The sequence below is a fragment of the Dreissena polymorpha genome, chromosome 16, assembly GCF_020536995.1.
Source record: "Dreissena polymorpha isolate Duluth1 chromosome 16, UMN_Dpol_1.0, whole genome shotgun sequence".
In the NCBI taxonomy this organism is placed as follows: domain Eukaryota; kingdom Metazoa; phylum Mollusca; class Bivalvia; order Myida; family Dreissenidae; genus Dreissena; species Dreissena polymorpha.
Genome location: NC_068370.1, coordinates 28,122,971 through 28,147,459, shown reverse-complemented (window position 1 = coordinate 28,147,459; position 24,489 = coordinate 28,122,971). Strand labels below are relative to the sequence as shown.

The 24,489-nt window shown below is 34.0% G+C and overlaps 1 protein-coding gene across 8 annotated transcripts; it reads right to left on the bottom strand.

Moving 5' to 3' along the window:
• Positions 1–1,540: 1,540 nt before the first annotated feature.
• Positions 1,541–24,219, bottom strand: LOC127861527 (transcription intermediary factor 1-alpha-like). Of its 8 annotated transcripts, XM_052400095.1 has the most exons (8): positions 23,570–24,213; positions 22,307–23,271; positions 9,585–10,064; positions 8,359–9,332; positions 5,071–7,939; positions 4,514–4,812; positions 3,848–4,303; positions 1,541–2,423 (listed from the first exon to the last, which is right to left on the bottom strand). In XM_052400095.1, the coding sequence occupies exons 5-8, from the start codon at positions 5,412–5,414 to the stop codon at positions 2,059–2,061; spliced, it is 1,464 nt and encodes a 487-aa protein (XP_052256055.1). In that variant the 5' UTR covers positions 5,415–7,939; positions 8,359–9,332; positions 9,585–10,064; positions 22,307–23,271; positions 23,570–24,213; the 3' UTR covers positions 1,541–2,058. The 8 variants fall into 8 exon arrangements, with proteins under 8 accessions (XP_052256055.1, XP_052256057.1, XP_052256052.1 ...); XM_052400097.1 differs by having other exon boundaries at positions 3,848–4,812; positions 9,585–9,745; positions 23,570–24,219; XM_052400092.1 differs by lacking the exons at positions 8,359–9,332; positions 9,585–10,064 and having other exon boundaries at positions 23,570–24,216.
• Between the last annotated feature and the right edge of the window lie 270 nt (positions 24,220–24,489).

Genomic DNA, 24,489 nt, shown 5'->3' with positions numbered 1-24,489 from the left:
TCCAAGATGTAAATATTTTGTCACGACATCATATGATTTGTCTAAAACGGGGCCCAAAGATGGTAATCAATTGTTTATTATTGGGGCAGTTAAACTAGAAGTAATCGAGGATACCCATTTTTCATTCTGATTAAAATTATAATTTTGTTATGGACACGCCCATACATTAATTATCATATTAGTCAACTATAATAATACATCTGATTACCTATATTATTTGTACTAAAAGTTTAATTGTATGTACTGGACTTTTTTGTCATTAAATTGATAAAAAAAAACAGTATAATTAAACTTCAATATTTTAGCATTTTATTTTTAACTCATTATTGTTCTATAGTACATTGTTGCTACAAATCATATGAATAATTATATATACCGTAATTACTCTAAGTTTTCGGACACCCTCTTTTTAGGCAAAAATAAATATTTTTCGTGACTCTAAATTTTCGGACATATGGATTTTCATCCATAATTAATGTCTCTTAATTTTCGGACAGTATATTTTAACGCGCTTTTCTACAGACTTCAGCCCTGTTTTCGCTTATCTTGTGACACTTCGATCATGTATTTCGCAACGGGATTAAGGTCATTAAACCTTGCAGATTCATGCCTAAGGTCAATGGACCATTCCATTCGCGTAATTGGGTAAATAACCATGTATACCGGTAGAAAATAAAGGATTTATCAAACAGCATTTGAAACAGTGTTGTCCTATTAAGGAAGCATGATGTAATCTGATTTTACGTTTTTGTTCTATATTATTTCTGGCAAGAGTTAGCAAAGCTGTGAAGTTGTTTTTATTTTTTAAGCAGAAAAAGAAGAGTTAATCATAAGAAAATTATTGTACATTGATTTATTAAATTTATTTTACTATAATTATAATTTTCTTACACCTTAATTTTTTCTCTAAATTTTCGGACACCTGTATAAAATGTTGAATATTTTTGTTATCTAAATTTTTGGACAAGAAAAAAACAATTATTTTTAAGTGTCCGGAAACATAGAGTAATTACGGGTAAGTATATATTTGTGCATTGAGTCATGTTCGAAAAGCAAATACATGTTTTATATAGCTATTTACTTTAACAGTACTTATTATTTATAATATAATTAAAATAAATATAGCCGTTATAAGTACACTAACACTTCAGGATTGGTTTGAAAGAAAAACAATTTATCAATTCTGAACATTTAACGTGTGTCTTTATATTTTCACTGCATTTACAACCTAGCAAAAACCAATATAAGGCTTAATTATTATGTACTTAAAATTTTAAATGGTAAATTATACCTGTTTTTGTGATTTACATAAGATTAAGTGCATATCAAGTAATTCGAATTATTCACTCACATGACTATCGTATATACAAAAAAAACATGTGCACATCTATAAGCTTATTTACAATATTGTAAATTGTTATTTCATCATAGTTATACGTTTTGCATAGACAAATGCACTAATCAATAACATATTTACATTGATGTAATTATTTTATTGTTATCTGAAACTATTTTATAGTATAACTTATAAAAACCATAATAAACAAAAAAATTATTGCATAACATAAAGAAATATTACAAGCATAAGCCAGTTACCAAAATGTATTGTTTTGTAAATGACTACGTACAATGCCATTTTTGAAGAGTGTTTTGGGCTTCAAAGAACGAAATATGAGTTTAACTTCTGATATATTATATCATATAACATCTACATATTCCATATACTTTAAACATATTTTATTTCCAGAAAATAATTATAGTGTTACAAATGTACACAGTAGACCATACATCCATTTTGGAGATACGATTAGACCTTAAGTTCTGCAGCATTATCGAGAATCTTTCCCTATGGATAGCAGTAACATGTTATGGTGGTGACAGACATACATATTCACAATGATGTCTTTCACAAAATATACAGAAGATAGCACAACAACACAATAGTAACATAGGATATGAATTTCTGTCGGGAAAAGATAATTTAACCTATAATAATTATTATAATAATAAAAACATAAATTATAAGAATGATATTGATATCATATTAATTAAGTGCTATTATTTAACTTTAATATGCAATATGTAAAAACAATCCAATTGTCCCACTATAACTGTGTTGGTGTTCTTGCTGTAGCAAATAGCCAATGGTCGCAACACTCCATCTTTTTCCGTAGCCAATGCAGCAATCTTGCTCCTCCCTACACAGTCCAACTGAATGATCGTGTTGGATCCATAGTAACAAACTAGAACTTGCCCTGCAGGTGTTACGCATATTCCACATGGCTCCTCGAGTTTTGGGTCAGAGAACGTTGAAAGTATCTGGCCATCTTTTGTCAGCGTGAGAAGTTTGTGTTGGCTGATTACATATATATAATCACCGCTGGGATGAACTGCACACCTCCCCATTGATGATTTTGTAGAGTCTAGTTTATTGAAAAAGTATAATTATGATGCATGGCATTTAATACAAACAATTGTTGACGATGCTGCTAATAGTAAGAATGCTCAGAAACCAAATTGATGCGTACCACATATAATAAGCATGAGAGCTGCAACTCGTGATTTAGTGAGTTTTTCGTACCCAAATTTTTTTGGTTCCCAATGTTTTTTTCGTTCCCAATTTTTTTTTGTACTCTATTTTTTTCGTAACCAAAAATTTTTTTGGCATATTTTTTCGTTCCCAAATTTTTTGTACCAAATTATTTTTTCGTACCCACATACACAATTGTGATGATGTAGATCAACTTAAATTGATGCTTTTATATATCCATCCTCTTCAAAAGCATCGTCAGATCAGTACTGTCAGTACTTTGATTTTGAAATAGCAAACGCATAATCGCACTACTTTACTTAATCACAAGAATTCGTATTACTACTTATTACTAGCGATATTTATCTAAATATTCTTAGTGACCGTTTACCAAAATATTTGTTTTACATTTTATAATAATACTCAAATGACTTAAGGTGCATTACGACGGCATAGTATTTCAACCAAATATCCACTTATGAAAAATGTTTTCTGAAAACTTTTCAGATATTCAGTTATTATATGTCTAGGAAAAAGCTTTCGTATTATCCACAGAAGTAGTAGTAGTAGTAGTAGTAGCAGCAGTAGCAGTAGCAGCAGCAGCAGCAGTAGTAGTAGTAGTAGTAGTAGTAGTAGTAGTAGTTGTTGTTGTAGTTGTAGTAGTAGTAGTAGTTGTAGAAGTAGTAGTAGTAGTAGTAGTAGTAGTAGTAGTAGTAGTAGTAGTAGTAGTAGTAGTAGTTGTAGTAGTAGTAATAGTAGTAGTAGAACTAGTAGCAGTGGTAGTTGTAGTAGTAGTAGTAGAAGTAGTAGTTGTAGTAGTAGTAGTAGTAGTAGTAGTAGTAGTAGTAGTAGTAGTGGTAGTAGTGGTGGAAGTAGTAGTAGTAGTAGTAGTAGTAGTAGTAGTAGTAGTAGTAGTAGTAGTAGTAGTAGTAGTAGTAGTAGTAGTAGTAGTAGTAGTAGAAGTAGTAGTAGTAGTAGTATTGGTAGTAGTGGTAGTAGTAGTAGTACAAGTAGTAGTAGTAGTTTCAAGACCTGTGTTTTTAAGTATTTGTTTATTACTTATTTTCAATCTGTTTTGACGATTTATTCCAAGATAGACCATAAATAGAATAAATAACAACTAAAAATTAATTAACCTGATAACCATTTATATTCGAGGCACAAATAAAAGTAAATAAAACCAAATGTGACGTTGTTAAAAAATATTCAAAATGATTTATTGCATCATGAACTCTCTTTCAACAAATGAAAGGCTGACTATACACGCTAATAAAAATATAATAATGACCATATGATTATGTAATTATATGTCTTTACCCCCTGTTGTGTCTTCTTCATATATCTTCTTCACTATCCTCCCGGCTGCAGTGTAGTGGAATAATGCTGTTTGTGACGTGACATACAAATTATTATTTAGGTAGGAGAGGCCAATACACCCGTGGCTAAGCTCAATTGTCCGGCCTTTGACGAGCTTTCCCTTACTCTCAGAAATAAATTGCACCTTGTATCCATACCGTTCATCTACCGCAGCAGCAACCTCATTTTCAGAGACCTGACACATCTGCATTGGGAATGCAGAAAGATTACATTGACTTAACTCCTGGTATGTTTGGTCTAGCAGTTTCAACTGCTTATCCCTTGTTTCAGCAATAATGGTGTGACCGTTGGGAAATTCAAAAATATCTTGTATATTGTGTTGTCTCTTCGGATATAAAAGAACTTTATTCGTGCCAACAGTAATAATCCTGTTAATATGAAGAATATTACCAAGACCTGAAAGTTTGGATAAAAAACGTTCTATTTCAGTGTTCGGTTGTAATGATATTGAACAGTTATTTTGTGCAGGGAATTCATATACAAAAGCTTCATATAGTTTTATCTTGTTCGTGCATTTAATATGGGCCATTAAAGCAAGCTCTTTATTTTTATTTTCAACAACATGTACAGCTTCACTGAGTTTTTCCAATTCAGCCTGAAACTTACTACATGTTTGTACGGCTGCATTCAGAGAAGTATTTAATTTCGTTTTCAGCTCATCCAAACCCTTTACTGTTGCCTTCTCAAGTTCGTCTAGTTGAGCATTTATTTTCTTGCGCATATTTCGGAGTTCTTGCAACTGATCTGTATATGAATCTTTGACAGATTGGAGGTTGTATATGTGCCTTTGTTGCAGCTCCCTGAAATCCGTCTGAATTTTCTGAATCTTTGCAGAAAGTTGCCGGAAGTCTAGTGACGTCTGAGTTTTTGAATACTCTGATATCAGTGTCAATTTTGTACATTGTCTGCAACACAAATATTTCCAATTATTTTTGAAAGTAGTATACAAGGTCTTTTAAATTAGTCGGAAATGTATTTAAGTAGCCCTAGTTGGGAAGAACTGTAATGTACAAACTGTTATACGCTTTTGATTTTTATCTGCTGAAGAAAGATTATTTTCCTAAATATACGAAGACTAAACGATATCATGATATCAATATAACACAGTACACGGAACAAAGGTATTCATCTTTTGATGCACACGTAATACAAGATTATCTTACCGATGAGTCATCACCACACAAGTATTGCAACACAGCTGGAGATGATCCTCACAAAATACTTTTAATGTTTTATCTGGGTGTTCCTCGCATTTTGCAATTAAATCAACCGTTCCATTGGCAGCAGGCCAATTAGCCATTTCTTTTCTTCCGTATATACCGTGCCTTTTGAACAAATGACTGTGTAGGTTAATACACGTGAAGCAATAAAAATTACGACACATTTCGCAGTAAAAATCAGCCTCCGTAGAAACAAAGTCCTCTTGGCATGGTGAACACCAGAAATCCGTAATCGTATCAGACCCTTTCTGAAGAGACATCATCGCCGTGTCAGCCATATTGTTCATTGATTTAAAACTGTCTATATTTATCTGACCGACTCACACGTATTTTGAGCTGTGGCATTTGGAATCAATATCATACGAATTCAACCTACACCGACTTCTTGTGCAGTATATTTAAAACTCTATATCTACCGTTTAGTTAACCATATCTACATATCCGTTGTGTGTGATATGATATCTGATTAATTTGTGACAATTACTAGACAATCAGTTACACATTATTTTGTGCACTGTCTTCACGGTAGTGGGGTTTTAAAATTTCCAACACAAGTGTTTCATATTGTACTTTTTATTTCTCTCTATGATGATCTATACAATAAATATTCAAATTGTAAACGCTTATTCTTCTCACTTACAAAAATACTCATGATCAATCTTTATTAAGTGGGAAATATTTAGTTCACCCACCCCCACATTTCAATTCGGATCCATATTTAAAGCAGCAAGCTTTCCATGCTAAAGCTACCATCGAAGGTAGACACACTAACTTGACAACGACAGCTAACTAGTTGCCAAAGTTAACATAAATTTAAAATACGGTTAAAACCAAATCAGTATTATGATACTGTATTTAAATTTACTACTAAAACATTAAGAGTATATGCATATATACACATATAATATCGATCATGCGGTAACATTTTGTCATATTTGTATTGTCCTAGGTAGTAATAAAGCTCACATATCGGAAGGGCTCGTATGACAAGACGGGAAGACAGCAACAGAACAAATATTTGACGCTTTAGAACAATGAACCAAGATTTAATGTCAGTAAAATACAAATAGAAAGTAGACGAATACAAGGGATATCCCAGCCATATGGTGGAGAATGGGTGGAGCTGGTTATGTGATCTATTCCTTTATTATTGTTTCTTCAGAGATGTTAACGTTATTATTGTTCGATTAATGGTGTATAATTTCCATTTGTATTTGTTAATTAAATGGGCCGTCCAACAGATTTTGGCATGTATTGAAGCTTGTTATTAAATGCTTTATATTGATACATTTAAACATTTGAACTAAATATCTCCAGTAAAAAAACAACAAGAATACAATTTTAAAAAAGGACAAAAGTAACACTCAAAAGGGCTCGAACCACTGACCCCTGGAGTCCTGGAGTAATAAGCCTCCTGCCTAGACCACTCGAACATCCATGCTCATGCTTAGAGCAGATGTATTTGTTACCTATATACGCAATCCTCGTTGTTTCCCAAAATAAAACGACAACAACAGAACTTTTCCGAATTATTCAATCGTTTCGCGTCGCAAGACGCTTAAAAATTTTCAGGTTTTCAAATCATCAAAAGATGCATATAATAGATATTTAAGAGCATGGTAAATGGTCAGTATTACTATTTCCTCAAAATATCATATAAAAAACGAATATTTCCGATTCTGAAACAACTTTTTTTTTTAATTTGTCAATTTACCAAAACGTTGGATGGCCACTTTAATTAGAATTTTAATCGCATTTATATATAAATGTGTACGTGATCACTTATAAGGACCTTGTGGACAATATAATAAAACGGCAAGTTATTTTAAAACAATTATATAGTAATATTGAAAATGAATTGTAAAGGCATAAAATACATACTACTACAATTACATTTTTTTGAAAACCTTAAATGAGCAGAAAAATACAGATGTTTCGTTTCAAATTAAACTGTCAGGTTCTTGTCTAAATAAATCTTAAAACATAAAGAGTATTGACCTTTCCATTAATAATTTAAAAAAATACAATATATAACTCAATATACCTAACATGTTCAATGGTCATCAAATTAAGGTTGATTTTCATTCAAGTTAACCAGCTCACATGCATATTACTTTCTTCAAATATACCTTTTTAAAAATCAAACAACAAGCAACGTTGCAACATTATGTTTACACTGAAAAATACAGAACAAGTATTAATCCACACAAATATATGTATATGTATTTATTATTATAGCCCCATGTATATTCACTTTTAACATTCAATCTTCATGTATGTGAACATTCGAAACAACCAAAATGTCTATTATATACAATAAGCGAATGCTATTTAAGCTAATAAATAGTCATGCATGGATTTTCTACCGCTCCGAGTATTTTTTTTTATTACGGCGACATATACTTTTCAATTGAGGTTGATGGTTATTATTACTTATATAGTGTGTTATTGGTGTCAAATTATTTCACTTTCAGAATTAATATGTAATCACATTCAGCTTGTCCAACAATAATGGCGTTGGTGTTCTTACTGTAATACACCGACATTGGTTTAAAAAGTCCTTCTTTCTCCGAAGCCAATGTAGCAACCTTTCTTCTCCCCGTTCCGTCCACCTGAATAACTGTTTTTGAATTGACACAACACAGCAACACTTGTGCTAGAGCAGTCACGTGTATTGCAAACGGCATCTTTAGTTCCGGGTCCTGGAAAGTGGAGAGTATCGTCCCCTCTCTTGACAGTGTCAGCAGCGTGTGCTTGGTGCGGTTGGTTACGTAGATGATGTCACCAGTTGGATTCACAGCGCATTTGCACACTGTAAACACAGTAAATATTCAGTGTCACTTATAAGACATGACCATTGTTTCAGATTTCCTTATTAGTTTATAGACGCCAGATCCTGAAGGGACTGGATGCAATAATAATTAATTTCAAAGTTGATACAAAAACCAGAAAAATACAACTATACACAGCTCACCAAGAACGGTAGTTTGAGATCAATCAAATGTATTCTGGATCAAAGTAAAAACTACTAAATCGTTAAAATCGCATTTTAAAGCATTTTTTTTATTATTTTGTTTAATTTTTAAATTTCAGCAAAACATAATTATAATCTACACTAAATGCAAAATTACTTAGACCGTGTCGCACTCAAAAAGTTAACATTTAATATGTGTAACGACAACGAAACGTACATCTTAGTCTTAACAAAACTCAATCGTATTGAAACATTACCCGTGGTACCACCGGATGTATCCTCATACAATTTAGTCATCTGTTTCCCATTGATAGTGTAACGGTACAGTGCTGTCTTTGATGTGACGTATATGTCTCCATGATGGTGGGCTAAACCAGCACATGCATGATACAGCTCTATCTTTCTGCCCTTAACTAGTTTCCCTTTGTTCTCAGAGATGAATTGTATTTGGTGAATAGTTGACCAATCTTCTACTGCAACAGCCGCTTGACACGTAGAGATCTGACACATGTTCTGCGGACGTGCAGACAAATGGCATTGACTTAATACTTTGTAATTAGGGTCTACTAGCACCACTTTCATTGTGTTCAGCATTGCAATTAAACAATGGCCATTGGGAAAGTCACAAATAGCTTTTACATCTGGTTTTTCAAACGGATCCAAATAAACTTTTTTCCTTTCTACAACAATAAGACACTGATTTGAAGAAATCGAGCCAAGACCTGAAAGTGAAGACAAATACCGTTCAATGTCACTGTTTACTTGAAATGTAATTGAGAATTCTTTGAGCTCAGAGATTTCATGTAAATGTGTTTCAACTCGGTTTATTCCGTACATGCATTTACTGTATGCTATGAAGGCAAGTTCTGAACTCTTATTTTTAGCAACATGTAAAGCTTCGCTGAGAGATTTCAACTCAGCTTCAAACATGCTGCATGTTTCTACATCTGCTTTAAAAGAATCATTCAGTTTTGTTTTCAGATCATCCAGTTCTTTGACTGTGGCCTTTTCAAGCTCATCTATTTGAGCATTTATTTTATTTCGTATTTCACGGAGTTGATGCAACCGTTCTGTATGTGAAGTTTGAATTGATTCTATGTTGTTTTGACGGCTTCTTTGAAGTTCTTTAATTTCCGTTAGAATCTGTTGAACTTTTGCAGAAACATTATTGAAGTCGGCTTTGGTCGGAATATTTGCTGCCTCAGATATCAGTGTTAATTTGGTACATTGCCTGCAATAGGATTATATTAAATTAGTCTAAAATGAGAACTAAAATGAGGTTTTCAAATAATTATACACGTAAATAGGCATTATACAAAATATTCCTAACAGCGAAGGATAACGAAATTCAAAGTCCTCAAGTGTGATAACAAAAGTCAAACTTTGATACAGCTTTCATTAAAACTAATCAACATTACAAGAAATATTTGTATGCATCTACATCTTAGTATGTTCCTGTACTTGCTTTATTACACCAACTCACCGATGAGCCATCATGACACAGTTACTGCAACATAATTGGCGATGGTCCTCACACAATACTTTCAGTTTTTCATCTCGATGGACTTCGCAGGTCTCGATAAAAGCCAGCGTACCTTTGGATGCAGGCCATTTATCCATTTCATCTCTTCCGTGTGTACTGTGCTTTTTAAACAACTGACTATGCAGGTTTATACACTTTAAGCAGTAAAACTTATCACAAAGTTCGCAGTAAACGTCTGCCTCAGTAGAAACATGGTCCTCTTCGCACGATGAACAATGGTAATTATTCATATCATCAGACATTTTTTTTTTAAATAAAGACATAGAAAATTGCTTGATATTGTTCAATTTTCAAACACAAAATAATGTATCACTCGTCTACTTTCAGCTTTGATAAGCCGTTATCAATGTTTAAACCGGTATCACAGTGCAGCAAACCAGTGCGTGATAAACCATGTTTATACATGTAACTTTCAAATACCTATAGATTGTCAGAGTGCATGGAGACACAATAACGTTCTAGTTTAATGTTTTGTCCCAGTACGTATATGAACGAAAGGACTATTCACTGTGTAAAACTTTAATGGGAATGAGGATGAACAATTGTATTCGCAATATATGTGGACACTAGCCGTAGTTCAATGTATACGATTTACATAAAACCAATATATTATTCTTAAACATATATAGAGAATAACAGGTTACTGTCCCATCGTTGTGTAATATATCAGGCGAGGCTAAGAATAATATAACGGCGAGGCTTGCCGAGCCGTTATTTTATTCGTGCCGAGCCTGATATATTACAAAACGATGGGACAGTAACCTGTTTTTCTGTTTATCATACCACATTTTCCTAAAAATCTGCAAAACAATCCATTTCTTTATATTTAATATGTAAGGATCCCTGCTGATTTTGCTGATCCGGCTTTTACACGTTGACATACATCACGGAGTGTTTAGGTCATAATACACTAAATAATTTCCCTATATAATTCAATGTAAATGCGACAACATTGAGCGAAAATAAATGCAACATTTTGCACATAGAGACCCCCATAACCATACCTTTTCTTAAAGGCCATTCTAAGCGGAATCGATTTATGCAATAAAAAAGATATGTCATGTACAATGCAAGAAAGAACTTGACACAAATCAAAATCGACTGTTTTTGCAACTTTTTTTCCGGCCGTTTCTTAGTGGAATGTAACCTTTTCTAGTGCAATGGTTTACTATAGTCTTCACGTGTATCATATTTCAGGGATTCAGTAGTGAACACCTATTCATGCCCTACCATTATCACCGCAAGATAACACACGAATAATGGTAAAAAGTGTAAAACATGCCTTCCTGTCAACTATGATATTTTTTTAGAGAGTACAGCCCTACATGAAGCGATCATTTAGTGTATTGTAACATATATTGATAGGAGATGAATCGAGTATTTGACCCTTACGGTAGTAAATTCAATCTTATGCAAAAACTATTCATCCGATTTTATTGGTTTATACGTTATCTTGTTGCTTATTAATTCCTCTTTCAAAAAATATAACTTTTAGTATATCCCCGTTGTTATTAATGGATTTATAGTGAGTTAAACACAAGAAATACACATTTTAAGTTTTACCACCGCGCATTTTAACGTGTTGTGGCTATCGATCTTTTACAATTAGCGTACAGCGAAGCGCCGAGGTTATACATTTTGATGTACCCACTCACGTCTTTTGTTAAATTATAGTTGCATTTCTCGGCCGATTTTGACAAATTATATATCATTAGAAAGCTTACGTTACGTAGTAAACAGATATATACATATATATTAAGTTTTTCTTCTGATTTCGACAGCCCGGCGAGTTATAACTTTAACTTTTGCAAATATCATACCGTTTTGGAGTTTTAGAATCTAGATTTACGGTTGACATGTTCGTACTTAATACCAATTTGTAGCGTTTATATTTGGAGTTCAGTTTTAAAAATTACATCTTGCTTAGGAGAATAGAATTCTGTATACGATAGAAAAAAATTTGTTTAAAAACGAAAGTAATTCAGGAATGAAGGCGGAAAAAAGTAGCGCGCGTTCATAACGCACTGAACTGATGCTAAGGTCTTGGCGATTATGCTTTTGTTTAGAAATCGGCCATTGAATTTCCTTTGCCATATTATTATATTTTTATGGAATATATTGTAGTATTTTGTTCACGAAACATATCAATAAAGCTTATTATAAATGAATCTTAATAAATTAACGATTTCAGCTCTTGATTATAACACAGAAAGGGTGTTAAATTTATGATGAAACAGCGTATATAGCGGACCCTCTCGATATTATTCGGCTTTGCATGCAAACTTGAAATAAAATGGGTGTCAAAAACATTCATCGTTTGCTGTTTATTATCAACGAGGTAATTATGTATAATTATTTGAAATGTTATTTATCTTAAATTAATTTATTAAAGATTCTTGAAAATCACGGTCGGTGTTACGCGGGTCATTTCGTATTTTGACATCAGGGCATCATGTCCAACTAGTCAAAATCAGATTTTTTTTCACCGGGACGATGACGGCTTAGATTTAGACAGGCAGACAGATAGTTTATTCAGACTTATACAACAGTACATCGTCTTCAACCCAAATATATAAATTATTTTTAGACGAATTGTTAGGTGATTACACATATAGCAGTGATGATTCTGAGAATGTTGCCATGTTTCTTATCCGTGTAATCTAGAGTCCGTGGTTTGAGCATTTTTATCGCGGTGTTCAATAAAAGATATCTCAATAATCTTGTTTATTGATAGATCTGTGGTTTTATTGCCCCAGTGTTCAGCACAAACCAATTATCTCGTTATGATCAGATACTGTGCCGACCAATACTAACTAACACTATGGTGTCATACGCCACAGCAGGGACCTATACTTGTATATTGGTCCCTAACCACAGGTGGCAATGTCTGGTCAGTTTACACTTTTTATGATACCTCCATGTCTTCTCGTGGTATTAGTGGTCATTTCTTGAAGTAATGTAACGCCAAATACTCAATTTTGCGTTTATAAGATATGTAGCGTATTGAAAACATTTATAGTCATCTGCCCATACAGATTGCCATAAACTAAATACTGTATAGATGTCAGCCAGCTTAATCATAATAATTATAAGTGCTTAATACCTATACATGTACATTTTAAACATTTAAAAAATCTAATACTTAACATTTAACGTATTTAGCGGGTACCGGTAAAAAACTCCGTCATTTCGTAGTCCTATAAAGAGTGTATGGTAGTGTACGGAACAACATGATTAAAAACAGCAGTCTCATTTGACCACACCGGGGTTAAATAATCTTTCCGAAAAATACAAATTATACAGAGTTTTAAATTAGAATTCTATATATTTATAACTCTGATAACTTATAAAGATATTTCAATTTACATGCATAGACAGTTGACCGTGATTTTCAAGAATCTTTAAATAATTTTAATTAATTGATAATTTATGGTTAATAACCTTTCATATAAGTTTACATAATTACCTTTTTGATAATAAACAACAAACGATGAATGTTTTGACACCCATTATATTTGAAGTATGCAAAGCCGAAAAATATCAAGAGGGTCCGCTATATACGCTGTTTCATCATAAAATTAACACCCTTTCTGTGTTATAATCAAGAGCTGAAATCGTTAATTTATTACGCTTCATTAATACTTAGCTTTATTGATATGTCTCTAGAACAAAATATTTCAATATATTTAATAAAAAATATAATCATGGCAAAGGAAATTCAATAGCCGGTATCTCAACAAAAGCATAATCGCCAAGACCTTAGCATCAGTTCGGTTCGTTAGGACCGCGCGCTACTTTCTTCCGCCTTCATTCCTTACTTGCTTTCATTTTTAAACCATTTTTTTCTCTATCATATACAGAATTCTTTTCTCCTAAGCAAGATGTTATTTTTAAAACTGAACTCCAAATATAAACGCTACAAATCGGTATAAAGTACGAACATGTCAACCGTAAATCTAGATTCTAAAACTCCAAAACGGTATGATATTTGCAAAAGTTAAAGTTATAACTCGCCGGGCTGCCGAAATCAGAAGAAAAACTTAATATATATGTATATATCTGAAAACTACGTTACGTAAGCTTTCTAATGATATATAATTTGTCAAAATCGGCCCAGAAATGAAACAATAATTTAACAAAATACGTGAGTGGGTACATCAAATGTATAACCTCGGCGCTTCGATAAAAGATCGATAGTTACGACACGGTCACGTGACTTAGACACAACAAGATATTTGGCGTAACGGTCCCGTTTCTTATCCGTGTAATCTAGAGTCCGTGCATACATGTAGAAACGGCGTTCGAAAAGACAACACGAATAATCGCTTATTTTAAACATCGTATAGAGAAATAAAGTTGGAATAGTTTGGAGACGTCATTTTGGAGATGTGTATTGAAATTGACATAATGAAATAAGCGTGTTAAATCGTTTGTTTAAATAGTTGAGGATAAGCATACAGTTTTCATTTGTCTTGACTTTCTTTGCAACATTTGGGAGTGCAAAGACTATATCGATATTTAAGATTTATTGCCCCATTGATGACGTCATTTAACTTATGCAGTGCGGGCTGTTGTGATTTAAAAAAAAAAAAAAGTTTTTGTGATTTATGACTTTAAACTAGAATAAAATATGTACGTTCTTGGTATCAAATTGTTTGTTTTGTTGAACCTGATTCATGTTGATAGAAATTGTTGACTTTATTGAAAATCCCACGTAACTCCAAACATTGACTGATATAAGAACTTCCTGTTAACCATGATATAAAAATATATATCAGGCAACTTTATATCAGGCAGATATCAATGCGGTGGTATGATTAATTTTCAGTTGTATCTATTGTTCCATATTTAACAGTGATTCTGGTTATGTGACTATGCCAGAACAACATTGTGCATTCGAAGACGGAAGATTAGATAGCTATAAATGTGTCGTAGTACGTGTCCTTTAACTTCAAGTCTTGACCTTAGCGGTTTTTTGAAAGAATCTACAAGTAGTCTGTCGCATATTATTTATTGTGTTTGCATATTTAAAAACGTAAACAAAAACACTTTACAGCTTTTTACAGATGCATCATTCGCACACATTGCGTGAGAAGATCAAGATTGATGAATTATTAAAGCTGTTCCAGTGCTAGTCGCACGAAATTTTGCAAACAATTAGGTTAACTTTAATTCTTCGTGTCGATATCTTACACTGATACTTCATATTTATCTGACTGGTGATATGATAATCAATGATTAAATCATAATGGTATTACAAAATATCATGTGTTGTTTAAATCCATTAGTATGCAATTTCACCATTTATTCGAGAATTATTATACACCATTTAACGGACTGGTATTATGAACACATATAACACCACTACTGTAATACTGAATATTGGTTATGTTTATTATGAATTTCAGCAGTACATCGTCAGTTCCGCTTGGTTTCGATCATCTACAGCTTATTAATCAGCTCCTGAGTCAACCGTTTGTAAAGAGAAATCATCAATCTATTATCTACACCATGTGGTAAAGTTGAAAACGCTAATTATTATTAAATGTAATAAAACTGTTAATATGCAAATCATTCATATGGATTGACTTAGCAATATCATATGCTTTATTCACTCTGCTATTAAATATGTACAAACCAAGCCAAAATCACCACCAGCTGTTGAGTGTTGCTCTGAGAGGTAGCCAGAGTTAAATTTAATATATTCCCCTATTTTAATCAAATATATGCTGTCAGAAGAATCTTTACAATTAATTTAAGCCACACGATTAACAGTGAAACAACGCCAGAGTTCTATCGGTCCGTTGATAAATGGATTGAGCAGTATGCGAGACAAACAAAGCGATGGTGCACATGCCAAAATTATACGATGCTTTGTTGGTTTAGGGGAGGTCATAAGACAACAATAAAGTTTCAAGACGATGCCACACTTGTATGAATATTTATTATGGTATTATGCCTATTGACTTTTTAAATGTTTCAAAAAATATTAAATTATAGACATTTACTCTATAAGCTGGTATTCCTTCATTTTGTCAGATGATAACACGGCAGTACGATGATAATAACACGACCATGCGATTATTACATCGAGACAATACAATTATGAAAACGCTATAACCCAAAAGCAAGAAAACGTGATGTTTGCACTGCGATAGTAAGATTGTGTCAATAAGAACTGATAGCGCAAAGTGATTTAAATTTTAATCGCGTTTTCGTTACCGCGTGAATATCATCTTATTTTCGATGTTTCGTCATTGTTCGTAGTATCGTAGTTTTGCACTCTCTACAATCCCGTTCTAAATCAATAGTAAGTGACGGTGTAAAAGCCCCCCCCCCCCCCCCCGAAATAAAAAACACATTAAACAAACAAAAACATATACAATCAACCTTTACACGTAGGTAATAATCCGGCAATGGAATAAGAGTTATTATTGTTATGAAGTATAAGCTTTTCACATAGATTTAATAATCTTTTCTCATTTCAAACCCATTCTCATCGACCACCGTACAGATGTATGTTTCTTGCACACATTTATCTATTGCATACACTATTATAGCATTAGCCTGGTTATGCATTAAAGTTCAAAATGAAAAGTATGCTGTGGTTGTAAAACGGAGTAAAAAATAACATTTACATATCATTCCATGCGAACTGTTATTCATTGTTACTTCGAGTGAGCATATTGTATTTGGCATAATGTTTTAAGTAACAAGAGTTCCGCGGTCGGAGATGACCGCATTGAAGCCGGATTTTTGATTTAAATGACAGGAAAGTACCTTTCGTGTTTTTGTCAATGCAATACTTAAATTACTGAAATATTGTTCAAAGGTCAAAATGAAATGTAAGTACTTTTCAAGGCATGAGCAAACCTTGTGTTATGTTTTGAATGCATGCATATAAGAACTTTAACATTTTTACATTCAAGGTCACAGTGACCTTGACCTTAGAATGAATGACCTTGAAATGACCAGTGGTCATCTAAGTGTGCTTGCAAACCTTCATGTCAAGTTTGAAGACTCTATGTCCAAGCATACCAAAGTTATAACAATTTTAACATTTTAACATTTAAGGTCACAGTGACCTTGACCTTCAAATGAATGACATTGAAATGACCAGTGGTCATCTTCTAGTACTGGCCAATCTTTATTTCAAGTTTGAAGACTCTAGGTACAAGCATACCAAAGTTATAACATGAAATAAGAACTTTAACATTTTTACATTCAAGGTCACAGTGACCTTGACCTTCAAATGAATGACCTTGAAATGTCCAGTGGTTACTTACTAGTTCTGGCCAACCTTCATGTCAAGTTTCAAGACTCTAGGTCCAAGCATACCAAAGTTATAACAACTTTAACATTTTTACATTCAAGGTCACAGTGACCTTGACCTTCAAATGAATGACCTTGAAATGTCCAGTGGTTACTTACTAGTTCTGGCCAACCTTCATGTCAAGTTTCAAGACTCTAGGTCCAAGCATACCAAAGTTATAACAACTTTAACATTTTTATATTGAAGGTCACAGTGACCTTCACCTTCAAATGAATGACCTTGAAATGACCAGTGGTCATCTGTTAATCCTGGCCAACCTTCATGTCAAGTTTGAAGACTCTAGGTCCAAGCATACCAAAGTTATACCATGAAATAAGAACTTTAACATTTTTACATTCAAGGTCACAGTGACCTTGACCTTCAAATGAATGACCTTGAAATGACCAGTGGTTACTAACTAGTTATGGCCAACCTTCATGTCAAGTTTCAAGACTCTAGGTCCAAGCATACCAAAGTTATAAGAACTTTAACATTTTTTATATTGAAGGTCACAGTGACCTTGACCTTCAAATGAATGACCTTGAAATGACCAGTGGTCATCTGTTAATCCTGGCCAACCTTCATGTCAAGTTTGAAGACTCTAGGTCCAAGCATACCAAAGTTATACCATGAAATAAGAACTTTAACATTTTCGAGCACGCCGCCACCCCGCCCGCCCGCCCGCCCCCCGCCCGCCCGACAACATCAATCTATAAGCCGAGATTTTTTCGAAAAAAATCCGGCTAAAAATTATACATAATATAACAAAAATGATTGTATACATACATTTTCACACTATCGACTCACAATTATAGCAACACTTTAAATACGCAATATTAAAAGCAACAATTTTAAAACTTTTTTGTAATAAATGTATATTTATATGCACTTGAATGCGTAAATTCGCATTTAGTTATTTCACAGAAATTAGCAGTATGTTATACTGGAACAATGCTTCAATGCTTCAACAATGATGGTTCGTCTGATCGTGCTGTAACTAAGCGACACTGGACTGGAAAATTAACCTTTCTTTGATCCCAGTGTAGTAATCTTGTATCTGCCCTGGTAATCAACATATCATGTTCCCAAAATCATTAAAAAGGTGGCCCATTCTGTATCAACTAGAATTATCCCAACAGCACTGTATCTGTGACTGTCTAGAAGTTTCACTCACCATTTTTTGTCAATACAAATATCAAATCATGATTTCTTCTTGTAAATTCCATGCATACACATACACAAATGTATAGTGTGTTTATAAACATGTTCAGCATTAGCATCGCATGTTTCAATTATATATCCATTAATTGTATAGTAATTGCTATTCGTTCTTATCTTACATGCAAATATTGTGCTTTGCCTCAACAGTTTATGATAAGTTAGTACAAATATAAACAACAAACAAGAGGGCCTGAAAGGCCCAAAGTCGCTCACCAGAGAAAACAAGATATTATTGGGATACATCTTCTGACCAAGTTTCACGAAGATCGGAAAATAAATGTGGCCTCTAGAGTGTAAACAAGGTTTTACTATAGCCATATCAGGAAAAATGCCCCGCCCCCTGGCAGCCATGTTTTTCAACCAACCGGCATCATTTTTGAACTCGTCCAAGATATTATCGGGATGAATCTTCTGACCAAGTTTCATGAAGATCGGACTGTAAATGTGGCCTCTAGAGTGTTAACAAGATTTTACTATAGCCATATAAGGAAAAATGCCCCGCCCCTTGGAAGCCATTTTTTCAAGCAAACATAATTATTTTCAAATTCATCCAAGATATCATTGAGACCAACCTCCATACCAAATTTCCTGAAGATTGGACAATAAATGTGGCCTCTAGAGTGTTAACAAGGTTTTACTATAGCCATATTAGGAAAAATGCCCCACCCGTGGTGGCAATGTTTTTAAAGCAACCAAAACCATTTTCGAACTCATCGTAGATATCATCGGGACAAATCTTCTGACCAAGTTTCATGATGATCGGAAAATAAATATTACCTCTAGAGTGTTAACAAGGTTTTACTATAGCCATATAAGAAAAATAGCCCCGCCCCCACGATGGCCACGTTTTTCAACCAACCGGCATCATTTTTAAAATCTTCCAAGATATTATTGGGATGAATCTTCTGACCGAGTTTCATGAAGATCGAACTATAAATGTGGCCTCTAGAGTGTTAAAGGGGCCTTTTCACAGATTTTGGCATATTTTGAAGTTTGTTATTAAATGCTATATATTCATAAATGTAAACATTGGATCTTAAAAGCTCCAGTAAAAAATCAAGAACAAAATTTAAAAAAGGAAAAAAAGTAGCCGGTACCAGGGCTCGAACCAGTGACCCCCGGAGTCCTGAAGTAAGTCTGAAGTAAAAACGCATTAGCCCTCTCGGCTATGCCGCCGGATATACACAGTGTAAGTATTTTATACCTTATATAAGCAATCTTCGAAGTTTCGTAAATTTAAACGACAACAGAACTCTCCAAATTATTCAATCATTTCGCGTTGCAACGCTTTATAATTTTTAGGTTTTCAAATCGTCAAAAGATACATATAATGGCTATATTGGACTATGGTAAATGTTCAGTAATACTGTTTCCTCACAAATATCATAACTAAAACGAAAATTTGCGAATCTGAAACAACTTTTTTCAATTTTGTCAACTTACCAAACCGTGAAAAGATCCCTTTAACAAGATTTTACTATAGCCTTATATAGCCATATAAGGAAAAATGCCCCGCCCCATGGCGGCCATGTTTTTCAAGCAAACGTAACCATTTTCGAACTCATCCAAGATATCATAAAGACAAACATTTCATCAAGATTGGGCAATAAATGTGGCCTCTAGAGTGTTAACGAGGTTTTACTATAGCCATATAAGGAAAAATGCCCTGCACCTGGCGGCCATGTTTTTCAAACAACCGGCATCATTTTCGAACTCGTCCAAGATATTATTGGGATGAATCTTCTGACCAAGTTTCATGAAGATTGGACAATAAATGTGGCCTCTAGAGTGTTAACAAGATTTTACAATAGTCATATATGGCCATATAAGGAAAAATGCCCCGCCCCTTGGCAGCCATGTTTTTCAAGCAAAGGTTATCATTTCTGAACTCATCCAAGATATCAGTGGGACAAATCTTCTAAGCAAGTTCATGAAGATCGGAAAATAAATGTGGCCTCTAGAGTGTTAACAAGGTTTTACTATAGCCATATAAGGAAATATGCCCCGCCCCCTGGCGGCCATGTTTTTCAACCAACCGACATCATTTTCGAACTTGTCCAAGATATTATTGGGATGAATCTTCTGACCAAGTTTTATGAGGATCGGACAATAAATGTGGTCTCTAGAGTGTTAACAAGATTTTGCTTTAACCATATATAGCCATATAAGGAAAAATGCACCGCTCCATGTTTTTCAAGCAAACGTCACCATTTTCAAGCTCATCCAAGATATCATTGAAACCAATCTTCTGACCAAATTTCATGAAGATTGGACAATAAATGTGGCCTCTAGAGAGTGAACCAGGCAAATGTTGACGTCGCACGACGGACGACGGACAACGGACGACGGACAAAAGGCGATCACAAAATCTCACCATGAGCACGTTGTGCTTAGGTGAGCTAAAACGACTTATTTCAATCACATTGATGAATACTCGAGTTTTCTGTTATTTGACTGTGAGGAGAAATAGTCGATTCGTGTTCAATCCTTCAACCATGATGGTTCTGTTTTTTTCGCTATAGTAAACCGAAACTGGATCGGGCAATCCATCTTTCTTTTCAACCAGCGTAGCAACTTTCTGTTCACCCTTGCGGCCCAACTGAAGTACTGTTTCGGAATATTGTCCACATACCAAGACGTACCCTGCAGATGTAACATGCATACCATACGGACCCCGTAGTTCAGGGTCTTGGAATGTAGACAATACTGTACCATCTACATTAAGTGTTAGCAACTGATGTTGACTGTTGTTGGTCACGTATATTCGGTCACCAGTGGGGCTCACAGAACATTTCCAAACTGTGTGTATAAAAAAATCATCAAGACGACGTAAGTGTTGAAATAAAATTTTCAATTCTGATTTCAGAATTTAAATAAAACAAATTGTAATATCGTTTAAAGTTCAATCACGTTTAACGTTGGAAGTTACAATTACTTAAAATTTGAATATCAATTGGAGAAATAGATCCATGTTCCACGTTTTTGATTTAAACATAATGTAATGCTTAGTATGAGCTTTAATGAAAAAACCACGGACTCTAGATGAGACGGATATGAAACGGGACCGTATCGGCAAATAGCTTGTCGATACTTTGTTACGTAACCAGTAGCTATCGATTAGCGTACATCGAAGCTCCGAGGTTATACATTTTGATGTATCCACTCACGTCTTTTTTTAAATTATACTTTCATTTCTAGGCCGATTTTGACAAAGAATATATCATTAGAAAGCCTTCGTTACGTAGTTTTCAGATATATAAATATATATATTATGTTTTCTTCTGATTTGGGCAGCCCGGTGAGTTATAACTTTAACTTTTGCAAATATCACACCGTTTTAGAGTCTAGATTTACGGTTGACATGTTCGCACTTTATACCGATTTGTAGCGTTTATATTTGGAGTTCAGTTTTAAAAATTACAACTTGCTTAGGTGAATATGATTCTGTATACGATAGAAAAAAATGGTTTTAAAAAAGAAATTAAGTAAGGAATGACTTTGTACGAAAGTAGCTCGCGGTCATAACGCTCCGAACTGATGCTACGGTCTTGGCGATTATGCTTTTTTTTAGATACCGGCCATTTAATTTTCTTTGTCATGATTATTATATTTTTTATGGAATATATTGAAATATTTTGTTCACGAAACATATCAATGAAGCTAATTATTAATGAAGCTTAATAAATTAACGATTTCAGCTCTTGTTTATAACACAGACAGGGTGTTAATTTTATTACGAGACAGTGTATATAGCGGACCCTCTTGATATTTTTCGGTCGGGATTTTCAAGAATATTTAAATAATTTTAATTAATTGATAATTTAGGGTAAATAACCTTTCATATAATTATACATAATAACCTCTCTGAAAATAAACAACAAACGATCAATATACGCTCCGTGAAAAAACACAAGGTAAATAATCAGTTTGTGATCATTAATCTACTTATACAAATCACTCACACAAAACAACGGTTATATACCCATTACATCACTAGATTACAAATTAAAATACAATGAGTTTACTTTCTCTACCGATAAATTGAATATTTTAAATACTGACTAAAACTGCAGAAAACGAACTCATATATAATAGTAGTAGTACGAGCATTCAAAGTAAAGATAATCACCTGATGAGTCTTCATACATCTTTTTCACCATGCTCCCAGACAGCGTATAGTGGTACAGTGCCGTTCTGGAGGTGACAAACAGGTCATTTTGATGACAGGCAATACCAAGGCAAATGTGCTCGAATCGTATTTTCCGGCATTTGATCAAAGATCCTTTGTTCTCGGTTATAAACTGCACCTGATGCACATCATTAAAGTCATCTACTGTAACTGCAACCTCATTGGAAGATACCTGACACATATCCCATGGACCGTATGACAAATCACTGCTACTGATCACTTCATATTTCTGGTCAAGCAGCTTCACTTTTTTCTTAATATCGTCAGCAATAACAATCTGACCGTTGGGAAATTCACAAATTCCACGTATATTATGCATTTCTTCGAAAACCACTCTGTTTGTTTTCACCGGAATAAATATGTTATTATGAACAATGATTTCAACATTGCCAAGAGCTGACAGTTTGGAGAAATAAAGTTCTATTTCAGGATTAGGTTGGAATGTCAAAGCACTCTCATGATCTGCGGGACTTTCAAGTAAATATGACTCAGTTTGTTGTATCTTGTTCATGCATTTATTATAAGCCATGAAGGCAACTTCTCCTCTTTTATTTTCAGCAGCATTTAAGGCTTTGTTGAGAGATTTAATCTCTACCTCTAACTTGCTAAATTTGTCGACATCAGTTTTAAAAGAATGATTCAGTTTTGCGTTCAGCTCATCCAATGCCTTCACTGTGACCTTTTCAAGCTCATCTAGTTGAGCATTTATTTTCTTGCGCATCTCTCGGATTTTTTGAAACTGGAATGTATATGAAGTTTGAAGGGACGATAAGTTATCATTCTGTCCATTTTGCAACTCCGTTATTTTCTGTTGGATCGTTTGAAGCTTTTCTGAAAGTTGTTGGAAGTCGGCTTTTGTCGGTATTTTTGCTGACTCAGAAATCAGAGTCAACTTACTACATTGCCTGCAATATAAGTATTTTATAAATTGTAACACGTAGTGATACTGCGTAATGAAAACAATGTGTTCTTAATACGCACAATAGTGGCAGAGAAGCATTTGCTAATTACGCACTGGGTTAGTCTTTAAGTTTGACAACGTTTGTACATACCTTGTGTATCTGGTGTAACATGGAAACGATAGCACCAGGGGTTAAAGTTCACATCAGTAAACAAAAGCATACACACATACAATTCATTATAAATCACCAGTTCTACTAACTGAGAATGCTCATACATTTAAGTAATATTTAAAGAACTTACCGATGGTGTAGCATGACGCAAGTACTGCAGCACAGTTGACGGTGATCTTCGCAAAAAACTTTCAATTTTTCGTCTTGGTGGTCTTCGCATTTCTCGATAAAATCCAGCATGCCTTTGCCAACAGGCCATTTACACATCTCCTCTCTGCCAGATGCGCTGTGTCGTTTAAACAACTGACTGTGCAGGTGTATACACTTACAGCAATAAAACTTAAGACAGATTTCGCAGTAAAAATCTGCCTCTGTAGAAACATAGTCTTCTTCGCATGTTGAACAACAGTAATCCTCGATTATATCAGACCCTTTTTGAAGGGAATCAATCGACAGTTCCGCCATATTGTTCAATGTTTAAACCAATATAAGAGCAAAGTACGACCTACTCTGTTTCAGCTCAGATAAGCTGATGACGTGACACAAGTGGCAAATCGAAACTAGCAAATGTTAACCAATCCTCCATACTGCCGCAAATCGTTGTTTACAGGTTAACACATTGAAAAATAAATGTATAAAACGTCAAATGTATAGAATACGGTGACTTTAGATGATATTGTATCCATCTAATGTAGAATAAAATATAATTACCAATACTACCACCATAAAGTATACAGGTGTCCAGACAACTCGCCCCATTTCCAACTCATCCCAGGTCAAGTCGCCCCAAAAATAAGACAAGTCGCCCCAAATTTATTGGACAACTCGTCCCAACTGAAAAACAACTCGCCCCAATTTATTTTCGTATAGTTTGCGAGGCATGCATTTTCATAAATGTGTATTTTATAAGTATTTTGAATATATTTCAATATATTTAATACGGTTTTAATGTTGTGTCTGTTACTTTTGACTATTATTATATAAAATTATTTTGTAAATGAAAAATGTGTTAAGTAAGCTATATGCTTGTTGTTTGTGTATATGTGTTTG

Excerpts from the sequence above, each read along its gene's own strand:
- LOC127861527 (XM_052400090.1), bottom strand. The coding sequence starts at position 23,904 with ATGGCGGAACTGTCGATTGATTCCCTTCAAAAAGGGTCTGATATAATC. Across the intron at positions 23,272-23,569 it reads TGCGTCATGCTACACCATCG|GCAATGTAGTAAGTTGACTC; the intron begins GTAAGTTCTTTA and ends CTTATATTGCAG. Across the intron at positions 2,424-22,306 it reads GATGTATGAAGACTCATCAG|ACTCTACAAAATCATCAATG; the intron begins GTGATTATCTTT and ends TCAATAAACTAG.